The sequence below is a fragment of the Macrotis lagotis genome, chromosome 3, assembly GCF_037893015.1.
Source record: "Macrotis lagotis isolate mMagLag1 chromosome 3, bilby.v1.9.chrom.fasta, whole genome shotgun sequence".
Taxonomy (NCBI): Eukaryota; Metazoa; Chordata; class Mammalia; order Peramelemorphia; family Peramelidae; genus Macrotis; species Macrotis lagotis.
This window is the reverse complement of record NC_133660.1, coordinates 285,354,676-285,376,968: the sequence shown is the minus strand read 5'-3', so window position 1 is coordinate 285,376,968 and position 22,293 is coordinate 285,354,676. Positions and strand designations below refer to the sequence as shown.

Sequence of the window (22,293 nt, the reverse complement as noted above, 5' to 3'; positions counted from 1 at the left end):
GGAATGAAGTGAAGAAGGCAGGGAAGGAGGAAGGAAGGGAGGAAGGGAGGAAGAAAGGAAGGAAGGAAGGAAGGAAGGAAGGAAGGAAGGAAGGAAGGAAGGAAGGAAGGAAAGGTGGATGGATAAATGGAAGGAAGGAAAGGAGGAGGGAAGGGAGGAGGGAGGGAGGGAGGAAGTGAGGGAGGGAGGAAGGGAGGAGGGAGGGAGGAAGGAAGGAAGGAAGGAAGTAATATATAGAAATCAAATACAAAGAGGCTAATGTACCACACACACACAGAGCTCACTCCAATCTAAGGCAGATCACAGAAGGAGGATTCTCTGTGAACACCATATCTGCAACTTTTTAAAAAGATAATTTCTTTATTATCCATCTTCTCTGTCCTCCAGTTGCTTGTTATCTGATTCATAACCCTTCTAACTCTCTGGTTTTCTACTATAGCCTGTACTTATCTTGCATTGAAGCATCTAAGAGAACCATTCTCATGACTCTTCACTCTATGTGTTTTCTATCACTGTCTGGTAGGGTTTACCCCACAAATTGGTCTTTTCCACTGAGTCTCTCTCTCCCAGAACAACACCAATTATTTCAGATGTCAGAGACTTCATGAGCCCATGGGAGGTCCCTTTGTTGATCATTTTTTCTATATTTACTTGGAAATTTCCTCTCTATATTCATGCTTTCCTGTGCCTCTAGTTACCAATGGCCCCAGTGGTTTCAGCTCTATCCCCCCTTCCAGAACTTGTTCATTTTCAAACACCAAAACCTTAGGCTTCATCCAGAGTAAGGTTCTCATCCTCCTATCCATCTAATTCTATACCTTCATATTAGTATTGTTGAGTGGAATCCTCTCCCACTTCCAAAGTAATACCTTCTTCTTTCTCTCATCATTTCAATATTTTTCTCCTACTTCTCACCCTGTAGGTTTCTTTTCTTTCTGAGACCAGAGTGATCATATCTCCTCATTAGATTATACTCTGATGTCTCACACATTTCTATCTCCCAGTTCCCCTTTTTTCCTTCTAAATATCCTTAAAACACTATATGAAATTAGGTAATACCATGATGATGATTTGCAGATGGTATGATGGTATTCTTAGAAAATTCTAGAGAATTAATCAAAGGTTAGTCAAAATCATTAATAGCTTTAGCAAAGTTGCAGGATATAAAATGGGCCCACATAAATCATTTGCATTTCTGTACATCACCAGCAAAGTTCAGCAGTGATAAATAGAAGGAGATACTTCATTTAAAATAACCATAGATAACATAAAATTCTTCTGACTACCTGCTAGGACAAACACAGACACGATATGAACATAATTGCAGAATATGCACACAAATAAAGCCAGATCTAAACAATTGGTAAATATTGTCTCTTCCTCTCCCTGAGAGGCTTTACATGATATGGGTTATACATGTGCAACCTCATAAAACATTTTAATAGCCATTATGTGGAAGAAAATTAAGGGAATAAAGAGAGAGGGGGGGGGGAGGAAGGAAAGAAGAAGAAAGGAACAGAGGAATGAAGTGAAGAAGGCAGGGAAGGAGGAAGGAAGGGAGGAAGGGAGGAAGAAAGGAAGGAAGGAAGGAAGGAAGGAAGGAAGGAAGGAAGGAAGGAAGGAAGGAAGGAAGGAAGGAAGGAAAGGTGGATGGATAAATGGAAGGAAGGAAAGGAGGAGGGAAGGGAGGAGGGAGGGAGGGAGAAAGTGAGGGAGGGAGGAAGGGAGGAGGGAGGGAGGAAGGAAGGAAGGAAGGAAGGAAGGAAGGAAGGAAGGAAGGAAGGATGGAAGGAAGGAAGGAAGGAAGGGTGGATGGATGAATGGAAGAAAGGAAAGGAGGAGGGAAGGGAGGAGGGAGGGAGGGAGGAAGGGAGGAAGGAAGGAAGGAAAGAAAGAAAGAAATAGTATGCTTCAATCTGCATTTAGGCTCCAAGAATTCTTTCTCTGGAGGCAAATAGCATTTTTCATTATGAGATCTTTGGGATTACTTTGGATCCTGGCATTACTGAGAAAAACTAAGTCATTCGCACTTCTTCTTTGGAACTCAAAACATAAAGAAAAACGATAAATTATTGAATTGTTTTTAAATATAATTGAGAAAAAGTCGAATATTATTAAAGGAAAAAAAGTAAAACCCTTCACAGTTTCTCCATTACAACCCAAATTACTTTCTTGCTGTTTCCTGAACTAAGGAGTCCATCTTCCACTCTCTGTCTTTGCATCATAGTTCCTCAAGCCTAGTACCTGTACCCTCCTCCCCTTTGCCTCCTGGAATCCCTGGCTGCCTTCCAGGCTCAACCCCAGACACCAGCTCCCACAGAGGCCTTTTCTGATCATTCCTTAATGATCCCCTTGCCCTCCCAAATGTTTCTGCTATTCATTTAACTGTGTTCATGGAGTAGAGCCAACCCCAGCAGAACATGACCTCCTAGCACTTGTATAGATGCTGGTACCCAAAAGGCATTTATAAGAGGCTTGCTGAATGGAACTGCATTTAATGGCGAATTCTGGGCTCCAAGTGTGATGGATTCCCTCTTTTCCCCCACTGTCTGCTGTAGCTTCACAACAGCGATGCTTTTTTATGGGCTCTCTCTGGATATTCAGAACTTGGGAAGCAATATTCAAATGCTCCAGATTCTGATGGGGGCTTCTACCTTGGTAAGCAGATTTGTTTCCGTGTTCATCATGAACTGCTTTGGCCGTCAAACGATTGTGGTGGCCTGCCTCCTCCTTGGTGGACTGTCAATACTTGCCAGTGCTTTTCTGCCTCAAGGTAAGACAGTGATCTTTGGGGAAACAGGTAAAGAGGAGGGAAGAGTAGCAGAGGATGAATGGTAGCCAGGTGACCTAGAGGATAGAGCTCCGGGCTGCAGGGAGAAAGGAGTGGGGTTGAATTGAACTTCAAATAGTTCCCAACTGAATGATCCAGAGCAAGTTATTTTACACCTTAGTGTACTAGACAGCTATGTCTATATCTATATCTATGTGTAGCCTCAGTGAGCCTCAGAAGCAGAATTTGAACTCAGGTCCCTTGATTCCAAAGGCATCACTCTTTTCACTGGGTCATGGCACTTCCTCAACTTTCTCATTTTAAAAAAAAGAGGAAATAAGGTCAGAAAGGAGAACAACTTAGTCAGAACTGGAGAGCTAATAAATGGCAGAACTAGTATTCAAACCCTTGTCAGGAGAGATGACTAGGTAGAGAGCATTGATAGGAAAAATGGATAGATGAAATGATGGATAGATAGATGGCAGATAGATAAATAAATATATATGAGTACATAAATCAATAGGTGGATGAATGGATAGATCAATGAATGGATGGATGGATGGATGGATGGATGGATGGATGGATGGATGGATGGATGGCCAGACTGAAAAATTAGATAGATAGATGTAAGTGGATAGATTAATAGGTGGATGAGTGATATATAGGTCAATGAATAGATGATTGGCTAGATGGATAAAAAGACAGTTGGGCAGATGGATAGATGTATAGACTGGTAGAAAGAGAGAAAGTCAAAAAGATGAATGGATAGAATAAATGAACAGAATAGATGATGAATGGATGCCATATAATTTGTATTTAGCTTTTCTGAATTCCTTAAAGATGGGATTGTTGAATAATTGATCTTTACATTTCTCCCTCAGGACTTAGCACAGAGGCTTACACCCAATAAAAGTGCAATATGTTTTTATTGTTTGCCAGATGAAACAAACAAATAATAGCTACCCTTTACAGAACTGTTTAAGTTTTGCAAATTACTTTACATGTACTATATAATTTTGTCCCTCAGAATAACCCAAGATCCTCATATAATAGATGAGGAAACTGGACTGAGAGAAGTTAAATGACTTAGACTTCCCCAGCTTAGAAAGTTTTAAGGCAGGATATGAACTTTCTGACTCTAAGTCTAGAACTCTGTTACTGTACCACTGAGCTGCCTCTAATAAAATTGATAGATGGATAGGTAGATGAAGCAGATGTATGACTGGGGGGACAAACTGAGGGATGATTATATGGGTGAACATGTGAATTTACAGGGTGAATAAGTGAGCAAACAAATGGTTGGCTCTAAGATGTGTTGAACTCTGATTAATTGACATTTTTTGGTCTTCTGATTTACAGGAATTTTGCGCATTGTTTTGATAATACTAGGAATTAGCTGTGGTATGGTCTGCAGGTCCTGTAAAATTGTCTATTCCAATGAGCTCCTACCCACAGTAGTCAGGTAGGTCAGAGCATTTGGGGATAAAGAAGCATCTATTGCCAAATCTGGGGAAAGGGGAGGATGAGGAAAGACTCAATAGATTACTTCAGATCCCCCAGGAGATGCACCAGAGAGATTATATCTAAGAAATCTCTCCCTGACAAAACCAGGCTTTCACCTTCAAAGTCCAGAGATCCTGATTCTTCCCTCCTTCCATTCTCCACAAACACACACATACCATGATTAACTCGTCTCAAACTGAAAAGACTTTTCTTTGACTTGGATCAAAACTCCCATCTTCTATGAAATCAGTCTGGTTACTAGTGATTGGAAATCTAAGCTGGTTCTCAGACAAAAAAGGTAGGGATCACACTGGACCCACACAGGAAATCTTTCTGGATTGGTGGTCTGTTTCATGGGGCTGTTGGAGACCCAGTTAAAGACTGTTACGTCCCCTCCATGTCACAGTGAGGTCTCAGAAGGGGTCTTGAGATGAAGTCATGGAGCTATTTCTCTAGAAGTAGAACCAGAGTCAATATGAAGAATTAGCCAAGTCGAAACAGTAGCAAGTTCAGCTATACATCATGAACTAGCAGGACAGATGGATGATACCAAGTCTGTGGGCACCAGGAAATTTGATCTCTCCCTTACCTTGATCCTGGTCTGAACATGGACTTGAAATACATATATGAAGACACGTCATTGTCCATTGATCAATGTAGTTAGCATTCACTCAGCATTTTTAAAGTTTCACAAAGGTTTAGATATGTCATTAGTATTTCCTTGGTAGTATAATAGATATACAGACTCTGAAAAATCTGAGTTCAAATCTAATCTCAGAAAATGACTAGTGGTATGACCCTAGGTCAATCACTTAATCTGTCTTTCCCTTTGATTCTTCATCAGTAAAATGGGAATAATAACATCACTTTCCACCCAGAGTTGTTAGGAGCATCAAATGAGAGAACATATGTTAAGCATTATGTGAACCTTATATCCTAGGTAGTATTATACATTTCATGTGAAAGAACCAGTAAAAAGGGACTGACAATCAGAATTCTGCCCTCATCAGCATCCACCTTCAGTCTGATGTGAATGTTGAAGCATGGGCAGGTGTTCTGTGACTGTTTCCAGGTGATTCTCTGTGGTTCTCTTAGAATAGCTATTGATCAGTAGTCAGTATGTAGGCAACAGACTCCCCAAAGGGACTGATTTCCTTTCTGGAGAGCTTTTTAATGAATAGTTGCTAGCATGCCACTGTTTGTATCCAAGAGATGTTAGGGGAAACAAGTTAGCAAGTTGGTTGTCCTTGATGAATTCACATGTTTTAACACAGATGAACTACATTCTGGGATCTGAAAGAGAAAGTGATGATGGAGTGATACAGTGATGGTCAAGCTTAGTCAGTGATAATTGATGCTCACAGAGAATGGGAAAGGAGCCACTAGATTAGAGAAGGACAAATATTTGAATTTCTAAAACAGGAGGGTGGGAATTCAGTCTGCAAATTCTAAGTCAAGGAGTTTTAACTGAATTCCTAGAAAATTCTAAAGTAAACATTAAAAATATGGTTTGTGGATCTCTACAAAAGGAAACATTGTTTCTGAAAAGCCAGCATGGTGGTGTCATCAAGGACAAGGCATGCCAGACTAACCTCATAGGCTTTCCTTTTTGTGTAGGATTATTGAAATAATAGATAAGGGGAATATTGTGGATCACTTCCATTTTACAATTAGTTCATTTCCATTTTAAAAATAGATTTATGTATTCATTTTTCCAGTTACATGTAAAGATAGAGTTCAACAATCATATTTTTGGTAAAGTTTTCAGTTCCACATTTTCCTCCCTCCCTCCCCTCCTCACTCCTCTAGAAATGTATAACTATGTTAAACATGTTTCCATATTAATCATATTGTGAAAGAAGAATCGGAACAAAAAGGAGGAAAACCTGAGAGGAAAAAATTAAAAAAATAAAATTGAAAATAGCCTGCCTTGGTCTACATTTAGATTCCATATTGTTTGATACTTTGATTAATATTTTGCATCACAAATTCTTTAGAATCACTTCCACTTTAAAAAAGCTGTTGGTAAAGTATTTTTATTGATCTAGATAATAATGTTTTGGGGTGGGGAATGGAGAGGCAAGGATTATATAAAGATACATCAGTTATTCAGAACTGGTTTCATGGCCAGAGTGGGGTGTAGACTGTGTTCAGGGAACAGCAGCATCTCTGGTGTGAGGGCTCCTCACCCTCTGGTGTCTCCTTAACTCTAATGTGGGGGTTTTAAAAAGTTGTAGCATGTACATCAGCTGATAAACAGTTTCAGCAGATGGGCTAAATTAGTCTGAGGGTAATTAAGGGATCTCAAAAACATTGGTGAATTATCAAGATGGACCAGAGTGAAAGTATTTGCCAAGACTGTTTTAATTAATTAGGAACAAAAGTTGTAGTTTTGACCATAAATGATGCCAACTAGTATTACAGTGGCTTATTCACTTGACCCCCGAGGAAGCTTTCAGGAAACCAAAGTCATTTGGCTCTGGGGAAAGCTATGGTTGCAGTCCTGGGAGGAAAAGTTCATGCTATTGATTAGATCACTGAGAGTCAGGCTTGGATGTATCATGTTGTTCCAAGCCAGTGATACTGGAGCATTGAGGTGCCTCATTGATATGGGAGAGAAGCCACATTCACAAGACCAAAGACTCCTCCAGCATTCAGACCATCACCAGAAGTTTTATTTCCCCTGATATCATAACATGGATTGAGAAAGTTCCGGTAAAGGGAGTGAGAAGGATGTCTTTGTATAATATTCCTCTTCTTATAATTAACATAATGGACAAATCATGTCATCATGTATATTTGATGTCATGATCCTTTTTGATTTCAAAGTACAACTACTAACAAATTATCCTTCCTCAAGCATGGGAATAATCCCTGGTGGAATGGGCAAATGAAAACAATTTTTTCTAGTGGCCATGAAGGCAATTGAAGTGCTATGGAATGCTTAATGCTTGGTTAGACATCAAAGATATGAGGTCATCCACTGCATCTCAAACCATAAACAGTTGCCTTAAATCTGTCCTGCCACAGTGATGATACTGGAAGAAAGAGGGAGACAACATTTTAGTGCAAGACTCAAAAGACACCCTCCCATACTATTCTCCCATTTTTATCCATCTCAAAGTCCTATGCCAACAGGCAAGTGATGAAGCAGTAGGTGCAGATACAGTGGGAGTAGTAGTCGCAACCTTTCACACAGGCAGTCCACGGTCATCTCACTGGAAGCAGGAGTGAGATTTGGGAGCCCCCTGAAGGGTCTAGAAAAGGTGCTCCAAAATTGTCTGATTATCCACCCTGGTCTGATTATTTTGACAGACAGGAATCCAACCCTGTATTTCACACACACACACACACACACACACACACACACACACACACACACAATGACATACAGACACACACATACTCACCCATATATGAGAAAACTACTGCAAAGATGAGTCTACTCACTATTGATTCAGTGAATGTGCAAATAATATACAGGAGATCCAGTTCATCTGAATGACAAGCAGATGTGTTGCAAGAGAAGTCATCAGGTATCCCATCAAAATGGCAGCCCTGAGTGAAATAAGACTGACAAATGAAGACTGGGAAGCTGGGGCAGATCTTACAATCCAAACTTATCTGCTCATAAGTTTGTAGAATATCTACCAAAAGAAGGGAATGACTGACTCATGGCAATATGAATGTCACTTGCAGGAAAATGCCACACCAATATCACCAGTACCTATGCTCCCACCATGATGAAACCTGATGAGGTCAGAGAAAAATCTATGAAGACCTGTAGACATTTATCTTCAATGTACCCAAAGAGGGCAAGCTTATAATTCTGAGTCATTTTTTCGGGGTTTTTTTTTTTGCAAGGAAATGGGATTCAGTGACTTGCCCATGGTCACACAGTTAAGTAAGTAATAAGTGTTTGAGGCCAAATTTGAACTCAGGTCCTCCTGACTCCAGGGCCTGTGCTCTATCCACTGTGCCATATACCTGCCCTAATTCTGGATGACTGTAGTGGTAGAATAAGGTAAGACTACAAAACAATGTAGGGAGTCCTTGAGAGGAATGGAATCAGAAAAAGAGCAATGGTCACTTACTACTGAAGACTTGTGCATCTCATACTCATCACCAATACTGTCTTTCATTTTGATAAAAACAATAAAACTTCCTGGAAGCATCATTTCAAGAAACATTGACATCTAATAGATTACAAGATTGTTAGGAGAGAAACAGTATGAGAGTGACTAAGGCAATACTGCAGGAATGATTATTGACTTATTCTCCAAGCAAAATATTTCCCTTCAATGGAAGGAGCAGTCCCAAGGCAAAATGACTACTAGAAGAATTAATTCAGCAGATTGGAGCACTTCTCTGAGATTTCTTGCTAGCTTGTTGGACCAATACAGTAAGCAACAGTGAAGCAGAGAAAGAGTGGCCACGTTTCAGAGATTGGTGGATAGCATTGCATTTGCTCAATCAGGACAGAACACTTGCAAACATCAAGACTGGTTTGACAAAAATGATGGAGAAATTCAGAAACTGTTACATATTCCAATAGGATTGTTCACCCATTTCCAAGAAGGCAAGACCAAAAATAAAGTGGAAGTGAAGCTTAGAGAGATGTAGGATTCTTGGCTTTGCAAGAAGGCAGGTGGAATTCAGTTTAATGTGTAAAGTAATTAAAGTAATTAAAAAGGCTTTTATGATGCCCTGAAGATTATTTTTGGGTCAGGAACCTAAGGTGCATCTCAACTACTCAGTGCTGGTGGAACCATATTGGTTAGTAATAAGAAAATGGTCCTAGAAGGACTTGGCTCTTTCATAGCACTCTCAACAGATCATCATCAATGTGATAAGTGATTAGTTCTCATTTCTACATTAGCTGTGGGAAACTGAGGAAAGTATAAGTTAGAGAGAAACTGCTAGGAAAGATGAAGAAAAGAAGCCTTAATAATAGAATCTCAGGAATGTTGGTTTACATATATAAATCAAACTAATTTACATCTTACTGAGAATGAGGGGAATCTCTATAGAGAGGAAATGGGATGGATGGGCATAAGAATACAAGAACCATAGAACACGTTAGGTGATTTAGTGAAAGAAGTCTCACCAGTGGTTAGATTCACACATCTGTGTTATCCCTTTCAAAACCTGACTACCAGATTGTGGGGAAGGGGAAGTTTGAAAAGGAATTTAAAACCACACATGGGGAGAGATATTTTGTATAGGGCTTTGACTTTGGCAATATCCAGTCAATTTGGGACTAAGGAGGGACTTGTGTTTCTAGCTAGAAGGTAAAAGGCCTGATTTCATGTACCATGTGTGCCCATTTCTATTATGGACAACCGTCCTTAAGGGTATTTTAATTAAAGGATCCTCTTTGGTCCACTTATGATGATTCTGAGTTCTTGGTAAAGTGCATGTTTCTTATAATCCATCAATGCTGAAATCATAAAAGGTTTACCTCAGGTTGAAGCCAATCTTTCTCTTGAAGAAGAGGTTTTAAATGCCATTAGGCTCCTTTCAAGTGGCAAAGCACCCAATACTAATTCCAGTCCAGTAAGATTTATAAGATAGGAGGTTCATTGCTTATACAAAAGTTGACTGAAATTTTCTGGTTATATGGCAAGAGGAGTTTCTTCCCAGGAGTTCAAGGATACCTCCATTGTTCATCTCTAAAAAGGAAAGGGGAATAAATTGTCCTATGACAATCATAGACTAGTAGTTCCCTTAGTCATTGCTTGGCAAGATTCTTGTTTGGTTTTTTTTGTGCTCTCCATCCTTTCCTCTCTTAAGAGAGAAATTCCCCTCATTCTCAGTAAGATGTAAATTAGCTTGATAGGCTGATCCATTGTTTGTTAGATGGTCATCTACCTCCTAGCTAGTGTAGCTTCAGAAAGGGACAAGGAATGGTTGTTAGTTGTTTGCTGCCTGACAATTCCAGGAGAAAGGCCAGGAGCAGAACAGAGGTTTATGCAATGTTTGTAGAATTGTCAAGGCATTTGACCTTGTCTGTTTCCAGAACCAATGGAAAATTTATGTCAGAATATAGTTGTCTGAAGAAGTTCATCAATATTGAGCATCACTTTCATGATGGCATGCTTGTTCCAGTTCTTGTTAGTGGGCTCTCGTGATTTCCCAGTCACCAATGGAGTAAACAAGGATGTGTCCTTGCTCCCAAGGTTTTTAGCATGATGTTTTCAACCATGTTATCAAATGCCTTCATGCATCAAGGTCAGCTACATCACTGATAGCAACTTCCTCAACTTGAAAGGCTACGAGCCAAGATCAAAGTGGAGGGAGAATTGGTGCCTGATCTTCTATTTGCTGATGATTGTGCCCTCAATGCAGCCTCTGAAGCTGAGATGCAACAAAGGATGGAATGATTCTCTCCTCATGTTAATTTTGACCTAATGATTAACACCAGGAGCACATCAGTGCTCTATCAGCCAGCACCACACCAGTCATATGTGGAACATTGATTAATGTAAATGGAGACATTTTGAATACTGTGGATAAGTTCACTTACCTTGGCAGTATACTTTCTAGGGAGGTATAAATTAATATTTCTGTTGATGCACACATTACTAGAACAAGTGCAGTATTTGGGCATCTCTAAAAGGAAGTGTGGGAGAGAAGTAATTTCTGACTACCAAACTGAAATTCTGCAGAGCCATTGTGCTGACCTCATTGTTGTATGCCTATGAAATCTGGATGATTTGCCAGTCTCATGCCAGGAAACTGAAGTGTTGGCATTTGAATTGTCTTAGGAAAGTTTTGAAGATCATCTAGTGGGAGAGGATACCAGACCCTGAGGGACTTCCTTAAACTAACTTTCAAGCATTCAAATGTTACTACTGTGAATGAAAGTCCATATTGTTCAAATGCCAAGCATATGTTTGCCCAAAAGATTATTTTATAGGTAACTCACATTGGGCAAATGCTCACAGGGAAAGAATATTGAAGGTCTTTCTTAAGAACTTGGAAATTGATTTTGTAGCATGGAAGACACTGGAACAGGACCATTCAAGAAGGCATGCCCTCCTCAGAGAGGGTACTGTGCTCTATGAGCAAAGCAGAATTGAAGAGGCTCCAAAGAAAGACAAGATGTGCAAGTTTAGAGAAACCACCCAGGTGTTCACATGGACTTTTTGTGCCCAACCTATGGTAGAGCATTCTGAGGACCTTGAGCTTATGATCTAAGAAGCAAATGAAAGAACTTAGCATGTTTAGTCTTAAGAAAAATTAATTCAGAGGTTTTGAATTTTAGTTTCTAAAGGGTTGTCTTATGGAAGAGGGGATAACTTTGTTCTGTTTGACCCTAAGCAAGATCAGAACCAGGCATAATGGTGAATGTTCGAAGGCACATTTAGCTTTGATGTCAGTAAAGTTTTCCAATAATAACAAATGGGCTTGTGATGAACTGCTTTAAAAAGTGGTTAGTCCCTTCTCCTTAGAGACCTTGAAACAGATGATGAACAACCACTTGATGGGTGAATTAAAATGGTGATTACTTCTTTTTTTTGCAAGTGAACTTTAATTTATTATTACTATTATTACAATAATTTTGTTATAAGAGTAAACATAATCCCCCCCCAGAAGATGAGAAACCTCAAGAATAGTGAGAGAGAGAAAAAAATGTAGTTCAGTCTGTGTTCAGATTCCAATGGCTCTGTCTCTAGGGTGAGTTGCTTTCTTTATCATAAGTCCACCAGAGAAGATTCTTCAATATTTTTCCCACAGTTGCTGTTACTAGTTGTATTTCCCTCCACTCTATTCCTCCCCACTCTCATTTATTCCATTCTCTCTCTCCTTTCATCCTGGCCCTGTCCAAAAGTGTGTTGTATCTGAGTACCCTCTCCCTCAATCTTCCCTCTCTTCTATCACCTACTCCCCCTTCCCATCCCCCCATTCCCCCTTATCCCATCCCTTTCTTCTCATTGCTCTCTAGGGTAAGATAGATTTCCTCACCCTATTAAGTGTGTATGTTATTTCCTCTCTGAGCCATTTCTGAGGAGAATGAAGGCTCACTCATTCCCTTTGCCTTCCCCCTTTCCATTCCATTGAAAAAACTTTTTCTTGATTGACTCTTATGTGAAATTTCTTGGCTTCTTCTTCATCTCCTTTCCCTTCCTCCCAATACTTTCCTTTATCACCCATTGACTCCATCTTTTTGCTTTATTTGTTTTGGTTTGTTTTGGTTTTGCAAGGCAATGGGGTTAAGTGACTTGCCCAAGGCCGCACAACTAGTTAATTATTAAGTGTCTGAGGCTGGATTTGAACTCAGGTACTCCTGACTCCAGGGCCAGTGCTCTATCCACTGCGCCACCTAGCTGCCCCATCTTTTTTACTATATTATATCATTTATTCCACTCATTCCTGTGCCCTGTCTATATATGTTCCTTCTCACAGCTCTTATAAATGAGAAAGTTCATATGAGTTATCAGTATCTTCTTCCCATGCAGTAATACAAGCAGTTCAATATCATTAAGTTCCTCATAGTTAGTCCTTCTTGTTCATCCCCTTTTTGGTTCACCAGAGTCCTGTACTTGGAGATCAAACTTTCTGCTCAGCTCTGGTTATTTCAATAGGAAAGTTTGAAAGTCCCCTGTTTCATTGAAAATCCATCTTTTTCACTGAAAGAGGATGTTCAGTTTTGCTGAGTAGTTGATTCTTCATTGTAAACCAAGATCTTTTGCCTTCTGGAATATCATATTCCAAATCCTACAAGCCCTTAATGTAGATGCTGCCAGATCCTGTGTAATCCTGACTATGGGGCCTCAGTAGTTAATTGTTTGTTTCTGGCAGCTTTTAAGAATTTTATCTTTGATTTGGGAGTCTGGGAATTTGGCTATAATATTCCTGGAAGTGTTTCTTTTGGGATTTCTTTCAGGAGGTGACCAATGAATTCTCTCAATTTCTATTTTACCTTCTGCTTCTAGGATTTCAGGGCAATTTTGTTGTATTATTTCTTGGAAAATGAAGTCTAGGCTGTTTTCCTGATAGTGGCTTTCAGATAGCCCAATAATTTTTAAATTATTTCTTCTGGATATGTTTTCAAGGTTGGTTGTTTTTCCAATGAGATATTTCACATTTTCTTCTAATTTTTGACTTTTTTTGGAAGAGTTTTATTCCTTCCGGATTTCTTGCAAAGTCATCAGCTTCCTTTAGTTCTATTCTGCATTTGAAGGAGTTAGTTTCTTCAGACAGCTTTTTTATCTCCTTTTCCAGCTGGTCAATTCTGCTTTTTAAAGCGTTCTCCTCATTTGTCTTTTTTTTTTTTTTTTTTTTTTGCTTTTTTCCATTAGGCCTAAACTTATTTTTAACATATTATTTTCTTCAGTATTTTTTGTATTTCTTTCACCAAGCTATTGATTTGGTTTTCGTTATTTTTCTGCATCGCTCTCATTTCTCCTCCCAATTTTTCCTCCACCTCCCTTAATTACTTTTCAAAGTCTTTTTTGAGCTCACCCAAAGTCTGAGTCCATTTTCTGGATCTCTTGGAGGTTTAGGATACAGAAGCTTTGATTTTGTCATCATCTGAGTATGTGTTTTGATCTCCATGTGACTAAAGTAATTCTCTATGGTTTTCTGTTGTTTGCTCATTCTTCAGCCCAAAACTAATTTACAACACTTCCAAGGCTTTGGGGGTTTTTTGGGAGGGATACCCCACTGGGACCTTTATTGCCCCAAGGACCTTTATAATCTCTTGCCTATGCTTTGATATGTAGATGACTACAGCACTTCCCTCTGCCCTGGAGCTATAAGGAGGAGTCCTGCTCAGCTATCTTAGTGCGGAAGCCCAAATTTCAACCTGGATCTGAGTGTGGGAAAACAGCAGAGTCCTACCCCAAGGGAGAGCAGAGAAATTTCTGCAGTCTCCCCTGACCCCCTTACTGTCTGTATGATGTGCTCTGGAGGTGCAGGCTGCTTTCTCTAGATTCACACTGCAGGTTCTGCAGCCAGTGCTCCCTCACTCCACACTCATTCTCATGTAGCAGAATTTTCTCCCCACCCCTTCAAGCTGTTCCTGGGCTGCACTGCAACTGGGGCTTTTTCCAGCTCCCGGTCCTGGTGAAATATACCTTTCCCGTGGGACTTCTAAGTAATCTTGGACTGGGAAAATGTATCACTCAGTCTTTTCTGTTGTTTCTGCCCCTCTAAATTTTGTCATAATTTAATGGCTTTTGGAGTTTTGGGGGGAAGAAGTTCCTGGGAAATGCTGCCTTCATGCTGCCATCTTGTCTCCACCCCAGATGAATACTTCTTTCATGATTTGAATTAGATGACCACTGAAGTTCTTCCCAACTCTGAGATTCTGTAATTCTTTACAAGTCCATGCCAAAGTTCACATATTGAAACTCAAGTCTTTCTGATTTCAGGTGCTGTTTATCCTTTGTGTTAGGCTATCTGCAGAAGAGGAAGGAAGGTAGGAAGGAAGGAAGGAAGGAAGGAAGGAAGGAAGAGATGAAGGGGGAAAGAAAACAGAGTTAGGATGATAAGAGTAAAGAGAAAAGGAGAGAAAGAAGAAAAAAATTCATTAAGGGGAAGGCATGTCTTCTCATAATTCTTCTTTGTATTATATTTCTACATATTTGGGGGGGGTTATAGAATTACTAGTTTTTTGAGTCAGTACATACCTCAACAATCCCTAGTCTTAAGTAGCTTACACTCTATTAGGAGTAGAGATCTGAGAAAATCAGTCATAGATATCAGAAGACAAGAGATAAAATGATGAATAAAGCTGTTGAGGATATTCCTTTTTTTGGCAAGGCAATGGGGTTAAGTGACTTGTCCAAGGTCACACAGCTAGGTAATTATTAAATGTCTGAGGTCAAATTTGAACTCAGATCCTCCAATTCCAGGGCTGGTACTCTATCTACTGCACCACCTAGCTGCCCCGAATGTTCCTTTTTTTAAAAATAATGTAATATTTATTGCTTTATATCAATTAAATTTTTCCTCCTTTTCTTCTCCCTCTCCTCCTCCTGGCAGCCCATCCCAAGTAACAAATAGTATTTATAAAAGAAAACGATAGAGAAGATCAAAAATTCAGTAAAAGTGATCAAGGCATTGAAAAAGTCTAAAATATCTACCATTTTTCATGTCCATGGACACGTGACTTCTGCAAAGAAGTTGGGGAGAGGTGGAAGATATCTTCTCAGAACTCTTCTTTGTGTTATCCACATATTTTGTTTTTGTTGCTTAAAGTATTCCTAGGTTTTTTTTGAGTCAATACATACCTCAACAATCCCTAGTCTGAAGTACCTTACACTCTACTAGCTGTAGAGATATATAAAAAATCGGCTCTAGATAGCAGAAGGAAAAAGGAAAAACCATAAATAGAGATATTGAGGGAAGATGACTAAAATATCTACTTACTTGTTGAGATGCTCATTTGGAATTTAAAAAGAGTTTCATTCCTTTCAAATGAATAAATTTCAGGAGACACTGAGCTTCTTGTAGTTTTTAAGAATTTCAATATTCCATGAATATGTGCTAAGGACTCTATTAGCAAGGGAGTAGGGGAAGGGGAAAATTAATATGGGATATCTAAAACAATCAGATCTTTTTCTCACAGGAGCATGAGCTATGGATTTATTCTCATAATAGATCGGATTGGGGCAATTCTAGCCCCATTGGTGAATATACTCAAGCACTACATTCCAGTTCTGCCACAGATCATTTTTGGAATCATAGCTGTCACTGCCAGCCTTGTGATCTTTTTCTTCCTCCCTGAAACCCAGAACCAGCCAATGCCTGACACTATCCAAGATATACAACATGGGTGAGTATTGCCTGTGAAATCTTGGGAAGGTCACTTAACTTTTCTCTGCTTTTTTTGCCTCATCTGTAAATAGAGAAAATTGGACCAGAGGAATGAAGGCATGCATAGATTTAAAATGGCTATATGCTTAATAAACCTTTGTGCTAAATACTTGAGAGACAAATATGTAAGTGAACAGCATCTCCCCTAATGGAACTTATAATAATAACATTTGTCCTTCATTCTCAAAGAAGAACACTGCATCAGCAAGGTGATGCCATGACAAGCACATGAATTAGATTTGAGTGAGGGGGTATTGTGCTAGGGCACCAGTCTCATTTTCTACTCCTGGGTCCAGTGACCAGATATGGATAAGGTCAACAGGAGATGGCCCTGGATGTGGTACAATCAGGTAAAGTAACTTGCCCAAGGTCACACAACTCATAAGTGGCAGAAATTGGAGTTTATATTCTACGAGGGAAAGAAAACATTTATGAGAGAATTATAGACATGGTAGGATGTTTAGATCTGGAGCATCACAGGGAGAGAGATTGGAGCCACAGGGGAACTGACTGAAAAAGTCATTCCAGGAGTATTGTTTTTAAGACCTTCCCAGAGCTGGAAAAGGATGGTGGGGTATGGTTGGGTAGATAGAGGGAGGTATCCCATGATATTCACAGGAAAGGTTAGGAGAGAAAGAAGGGCATCAGTCTCAACAGTTTTTTTTTTAGATCAGTTCAACTGGGCCCAAAGAGTTTGTTTATTCTTCTAAGAGAAGGGGAATAAGGGAGTGTGTATGATTTGTATAGATAGTAAGTTCCTTGAAGGCTGGGACTATTCCAGAATTTATCTTTGTAGTCACATTAGCCAGTAATACTATTGTAATGCCATCACACAATAGAACCCAAAAAAATCCAACATTCTCTCCATTCCCTTTGAGGAAGTAGCAAACAGTATGAGAAGCTAATTAAAGACAGAGGAAAAAAGTGATCAGAGAGGTAGAAGGACAAGAAGAAGAAAACAAGATCCAGGAAACCAAGAGCCCTTCATTGTCTCCTGAATATCAGGTAGCAGGAAGGGATAGAGAGGCAGTCATGAAGATAACAGTCAGACATCCTGTGCTAACATGGAAAGGTATTCATTTTGGATTATAAAGACACGAATCCAAGTTCTAGCTTCCCAGTTTATAAATGTGATGTTGAGGGTTATAACCTTATATCCTTCCCAGCTCTGACATCCACATTAGAGATGATCAAGTCTAATCTCCTTATGTTATAGTTGAAGAAGCAGGTCCAAAGTGGGGTAGGGTCCTTGAAAATTAGAAGAGCTGAGATCCCACCCCAAGTCTCCACTTCAAACCCAGCTGATTTCTCCATTGGCCACAGAAGGAAAGATTTGTCTAGTGGAATTCAAATTTTTCAAAAATTCAGAATGTTTCATTTCATCAGAGATTTAGAGCTTAGGGTGTTGCCACTGGGATTTTGGGGGTCACTAAAAAGCAAAAGAATTTGCATGCTTGGGGCGGCTAGGTGGCATAGTGGATAAAGCACTGGCCCTGGAGTCAGGAGTACTTGGGTTCAAATGCAGTCTCAGATACTTAATAATTACCTAGCTGTGTGACCTTGGGCAAACCACTTAACCTTGTTTGCCTTGCAAAAGCTAAAAAAAAAAAAGAATTTGCATGCTCTCTTGGATGTTAAAACTACTCAGGATTTCATTATAGCAGGTTAAAAAACTCCTAGAAATGCAGTACCCACTTTAAGAATAGGATAGGTGAAGTTTGAGTGAGAGTGAGAGAGAGAGAGAGAGAGAGAGAGAGAGAGAGAGAGAGAGAGAGAGAGAAGCAGCCTCGGCCACGTGGCATGGGGGCACATGGTGAACCAACAGTGCCTAGCATTTAAGCATATGACCTAGGAAGGAAAGAGAGATGTAGACATCCTGAAAGATTCAAGGATAGAATCAAGAGACCAGAAGGGGCAACACTTCTTGTGAAATACCCTTCTTGGTGGGTTGGGCAAGGAGAGGTACTTGGGGAGTGCTCCTACATATTGGGCCAGGTATCTTCCAATGGCAGACTGTGTACAGGTCCCTTCCAGTCCCAAGGTGGGAGACCTCTGAGTTCAACATGTCATTTCTAGTCACATCAGTGTTTTACTTATCCTTCCTCTTATAAGGTTAAGTGGAGAAGATGGGGGGGAAGAAACAATACAACAGGGTCAAGGGGAGACAGTATACTATCGACGGGGAGACAGTATACTATCGACAGGGAGTCAATTTACATCTCAGGAGCAAAGTACCCTCCACGATTAATAAGATTTTAATAGCATTAAAGCTACATTCATAATTCTCTACATCAAGGGGACCTCAAGTGTCTAATTTCTTTATTTTAGATAAGAAAAACCAGGCATCCACAATCACAGAAATAAAAAGAGCAGAAGCAGGACTCTTTCCACTGTGTACTATTCATTTGTATTCTTAGTGACCCGGATATAACACATGCTTAGTAAATGCTTGTTAGATTGGATCGAATTTTGAGATAAAAGCCATTGGGAAAAGGGGAAGACCAGGAGGGCTCAGGCAAAGTCAGTATGGCTAGCGAGTGATCAATGGGCATCCAGGGCCTCTTGGCTCTCCACCTCAAACAAGTTTCTTTCCTTTCATTCAAATGAGGTAAAACTTGAAATCCTTAAGGTGGTGCTTGGCTCATAGTGGGTGTTTGATTATAGCTTTTTTCCTTCCCTCCTCTCCATTAATCATCCTCAAATTTGTTTCTTTTTTTTTCCATTTATTCATGGGAAGATCTTCAAAAGGAGAAACACGACCAAGAGATAAGGATGACGCCACAGTGAAAATAAGCCAGTTTTAGGATTATTCCAGGAATATGACTGAGAAGAAAACCACTGTAGTTTAATCTGGACTTTACTCTTCTCTGGGGAGGCAATGCATACAGTTTTTAAAGTACCAGTGGTTCTGCATGTATTCTAGGTTTCCAAGAGGTTTCAATAGTGTAAATCAATCCACAAATGTTAAATAAATACTTGCTAATCTATACTGTACTACCTCACACCTAATATTTAGCTAATGTAACAGAAAAGAAAAATGATAATTGTTGGAAATGTGGGACACTAATGCATTGTTGGTGGAGTTGTGAACTGATCCATTCACCCTGGAGAACAGTTTGAATCTATGCCTAACGACCAATCAAATTGTCTATACTCTTTCATCCAATACTACTTCTAAGTCTTTATCCCAAAGAGACTTTTATTAATAATGGAGAAAATACCTACTTGTACAAAAATAATTCAAATCAGCTCTTTTTGTGTTGGCAAAGAGTAACTGAAGGCGTGTCTATCAATTCAGAAATGAATGAAAAAGTTTCTGTATGTGAGTATGATGGATTATTATTGTGTGAAAAAATTCTGAGCAAGGATCCAGAAATATCATATCCAGGCAACTATGCTCTTCAGGAGTTCACATTCTATCTGGGGAGACAACACAAACTCAGATCAATAAATGCAAATGCACTTAAAATAGCCTTAGACACCCTGTGTCCATTTACCTGAAATTGCCCTTACTCAGAGTGTTCAGATGTTAGCAACCTGAATATCAGCCCTTTGATAGTCCTGCCCTAGAACAGAATCTTGCTTTCCCAGGATGTTCGCACTGGAAAGGGGACTCAAATGAGATTTCTGATGTTTTCTACTTAGCTACTTCAAAACTCTCCAGTGTGTCTTCTTGCCTCTCTAGGATCAAACATAAATTCTTCTGCCTACCAGGCATTTCAAATCCACAACAAATTGGTTCCAAACAAACTTAGTTCTCATGATTCCCCTTTTGTCACCTCTCTTCAGGCCAAAATTATCTCTCAATTTCCCACTGACATGCCTGTGCCCCTAGATCTGGGGTTGTTTCTTCAACTTTCCTTTCCTCCTGACAATCCTTAAGGGCCAACTACAATGGAAAAATATTGGTCATTTTCCTAGTTATCAGTGTCCTTTCCTTCCTCAAATTGTCTTTTATATGTATTATATGTACCATTCACCCTACAGAATGTCAACTCCCAGAAGGTAGGATTGGGTTTTTTTGTTGTTAATTCATTGAATTCTCTGTTTCCTTATCACCCAGAATGTTACCGGCTTCAGTAATGGCCTAATAAATGTTGACTGAGTTAAATTGATTAGAATAAAATTGAATGATTGAAAATCAGCTTGTGGAGAAGTCATTAAAAGTTAGCAGTTGCATAAAATCAGGGGGAATTCACTATGAAAACCTCAGTATTTCATATCTCCATTTATAGGGTAAATGAGACTCTTAGATGTATAAGAATGATCTGGGATCAAGAAAGGAAAAATTCAGGTGACAGTCTAAAATGAATAAATATCTAAAGATAGGAAAGGAAAGGGAAAGGCTTGGACTGAAAGACAAACACATTTCTGATTCTTTTGGGATGACAATAAGAATGTGCTTGGCTTCCTCAGTTAAATATAATAAAGATTTATCAATAGAGTTAAAAAGAATTTCAGATTAAAGAGAGTTAAAAGATAACTATTTCTAACCCAAAGGAATGTGCCTGGTAAAATATTGACTTTTGCTGACTCATCATCCACTCCAATATTTGAATAGATTCACTCAGTGTTTTTAAGGCCAAGAGTGAGAAGAATGAGTGCTCACCAGATAGTCTAGAGCTCAGGTAAGATCTGAGTTCAAATAGGCATCAGACACTTATTTACTACGTGACTCTTTACAAGTCACTTCAATTCTGTCCGGGCAACTAGAAGGCACAGTGGACAGAGCACTAGCCCTGGAATCAGGAAGATGGGAGTTTGAATCCAACCTCCAACACTTACAAGCCATATGAGCTTGGACAAGGTACTTAACCCTGATTGCCTGACATCTGGGGCCATCTCCAGTTGTCTTGAATCATATCTGCCCACTGGACCCAGATGACTTTGGAGGAAAAAGTGAGGCTGGTGACTTAGCATAGTACGCACTCATCCAAATCCAATCGTGTGTGCTTTTCTTGGCATCACCTCCCTGATGTTGTAGTCTTCTTCAGAAATGAAGGACAAACAGTATAACTCTATCCACCTTCAATAGTGATAATTGTGCTTAACTGTGAAGTAAACACTAGATGAAAGAACTGAGACAATAAATATTGGAGAGGTCTATTGTCTGCCCAATGCATAACAAGAATTTTACAACCCTCAGCAAGATTAATGACTCTAACACCCTCAAGGTGAGATCTATGGGACTACAAATGGTACTCAAATCACTGCCAAGAGTACAAACTTTTGGACAAAGAACATAAGTATATCACTTTCTTTTCCTCATCAGTGGCCATTGAAGAGGGACTGCACCTTGAAGGAACTCAACAAACCACATGGAGACATCTCCAGAATAATGCCTAATCCAGGACTCACAAGTTCACACAAATGGATTTTTACAATCAGGATTTAGCCAGAGGACACAATGAGGTCAAAAAATTCTTTTGACTTGAATACTATAGCCAGGTTTCTAATATAATATTTTCCCTTCCCACCCCAAATGAATTCAGAGCACAGCCCCTTGCAATTGTATCCATGAAAATCAGAATAAATATCGGGATCATATAAGACATGTGCATGGACACTTCACATCTCAGAAGCTTCTAGACTTTTTTGTTCTTTCTGAGATATTTGTGGGTTCCTCTCCAGGCAGGATATTTCAGGGATGATGGTCACTCTGCTGGGCTCACTGAATGTCCCTCTCTGAGTAGTTCGTGGCTATGCTTGGTGGATGATACTCTCTGTAGCCTCCAACTTCTGGAGGAACAGAAGTCTTTGACAGGAGCTTCATTAGAAAATTATAAACCATTTTCATGAAGAATATTTTTCTTTAAGATTTTATTTATTTTGCTTTACAGATTTCCCCCAATCTTCCTTCCCTGCCCCACCCCCAGCAGAAGGAAGTCTGTTCGTCTTTACATTGCTTCCATGGTAGACATTGATCTCAGCTGAATGTGATGAGAGAGAAATAATATCCTTAAGGAAGAAAAATAAAGTATAAGAGACAGCAAAATTACATAATAAGATAACAGAGTTTTTTCTCTAAATTAAAGGTAATAGTCCTTGGTCTTTGTTCAAACTCCACAGTTCTTTCTCTGGATACAGATAGTACTCTCTATCGCAGATACCCCAAATTTGTCCCTGATTGTTGCCCTGATGGAATGAGCAAGTCCATCAAGGTTGGTCATCACCCCCATGTTGCTGTTAGGGTG

General features: G+C 39.5%; 1 protein-coding gene across 3 annotated transcripts in view; it reads left to right on the top strand.

The window, feature by feature from the left end:
* Window positions 1-20,232, top strand: part of LOC141518866 (solute carrier family 22 member 11-like) — a 39,623-nt gene extending 19,391 nt beyond the window's left edge. For 2 of the 3 annotated variants that reach the window (XM_074231235.1, XM_074231234.1), the window contains exons 7-10: window positions 2,559-2,773; window positions 4,130-4,232; window positions 15,852-16,058; window positions 18,837-20,232. In XM_074231235.1, coding sequence (XP_074087336.1) covers window positions 2,559-2,773; window positions 4,130-4,232; window positions 15,852-16,058; window positions 18,837-18,903 — 592 coding nt within the window. In that variant the 3' untranslated portion in view covers window positions 18,904-20,232. The remainder of the gene's footprint in view (window positions 1-2,558; window positions 2,774-4,129; window positions 4,233-15,851; window positions 16,059-18,836) is intronic. The other variant, XM_074231236.1, reaches the window with a different exon arrangement.
* Window positions 20,233-22,293: the final 2,061 nt, after the last annotated feature.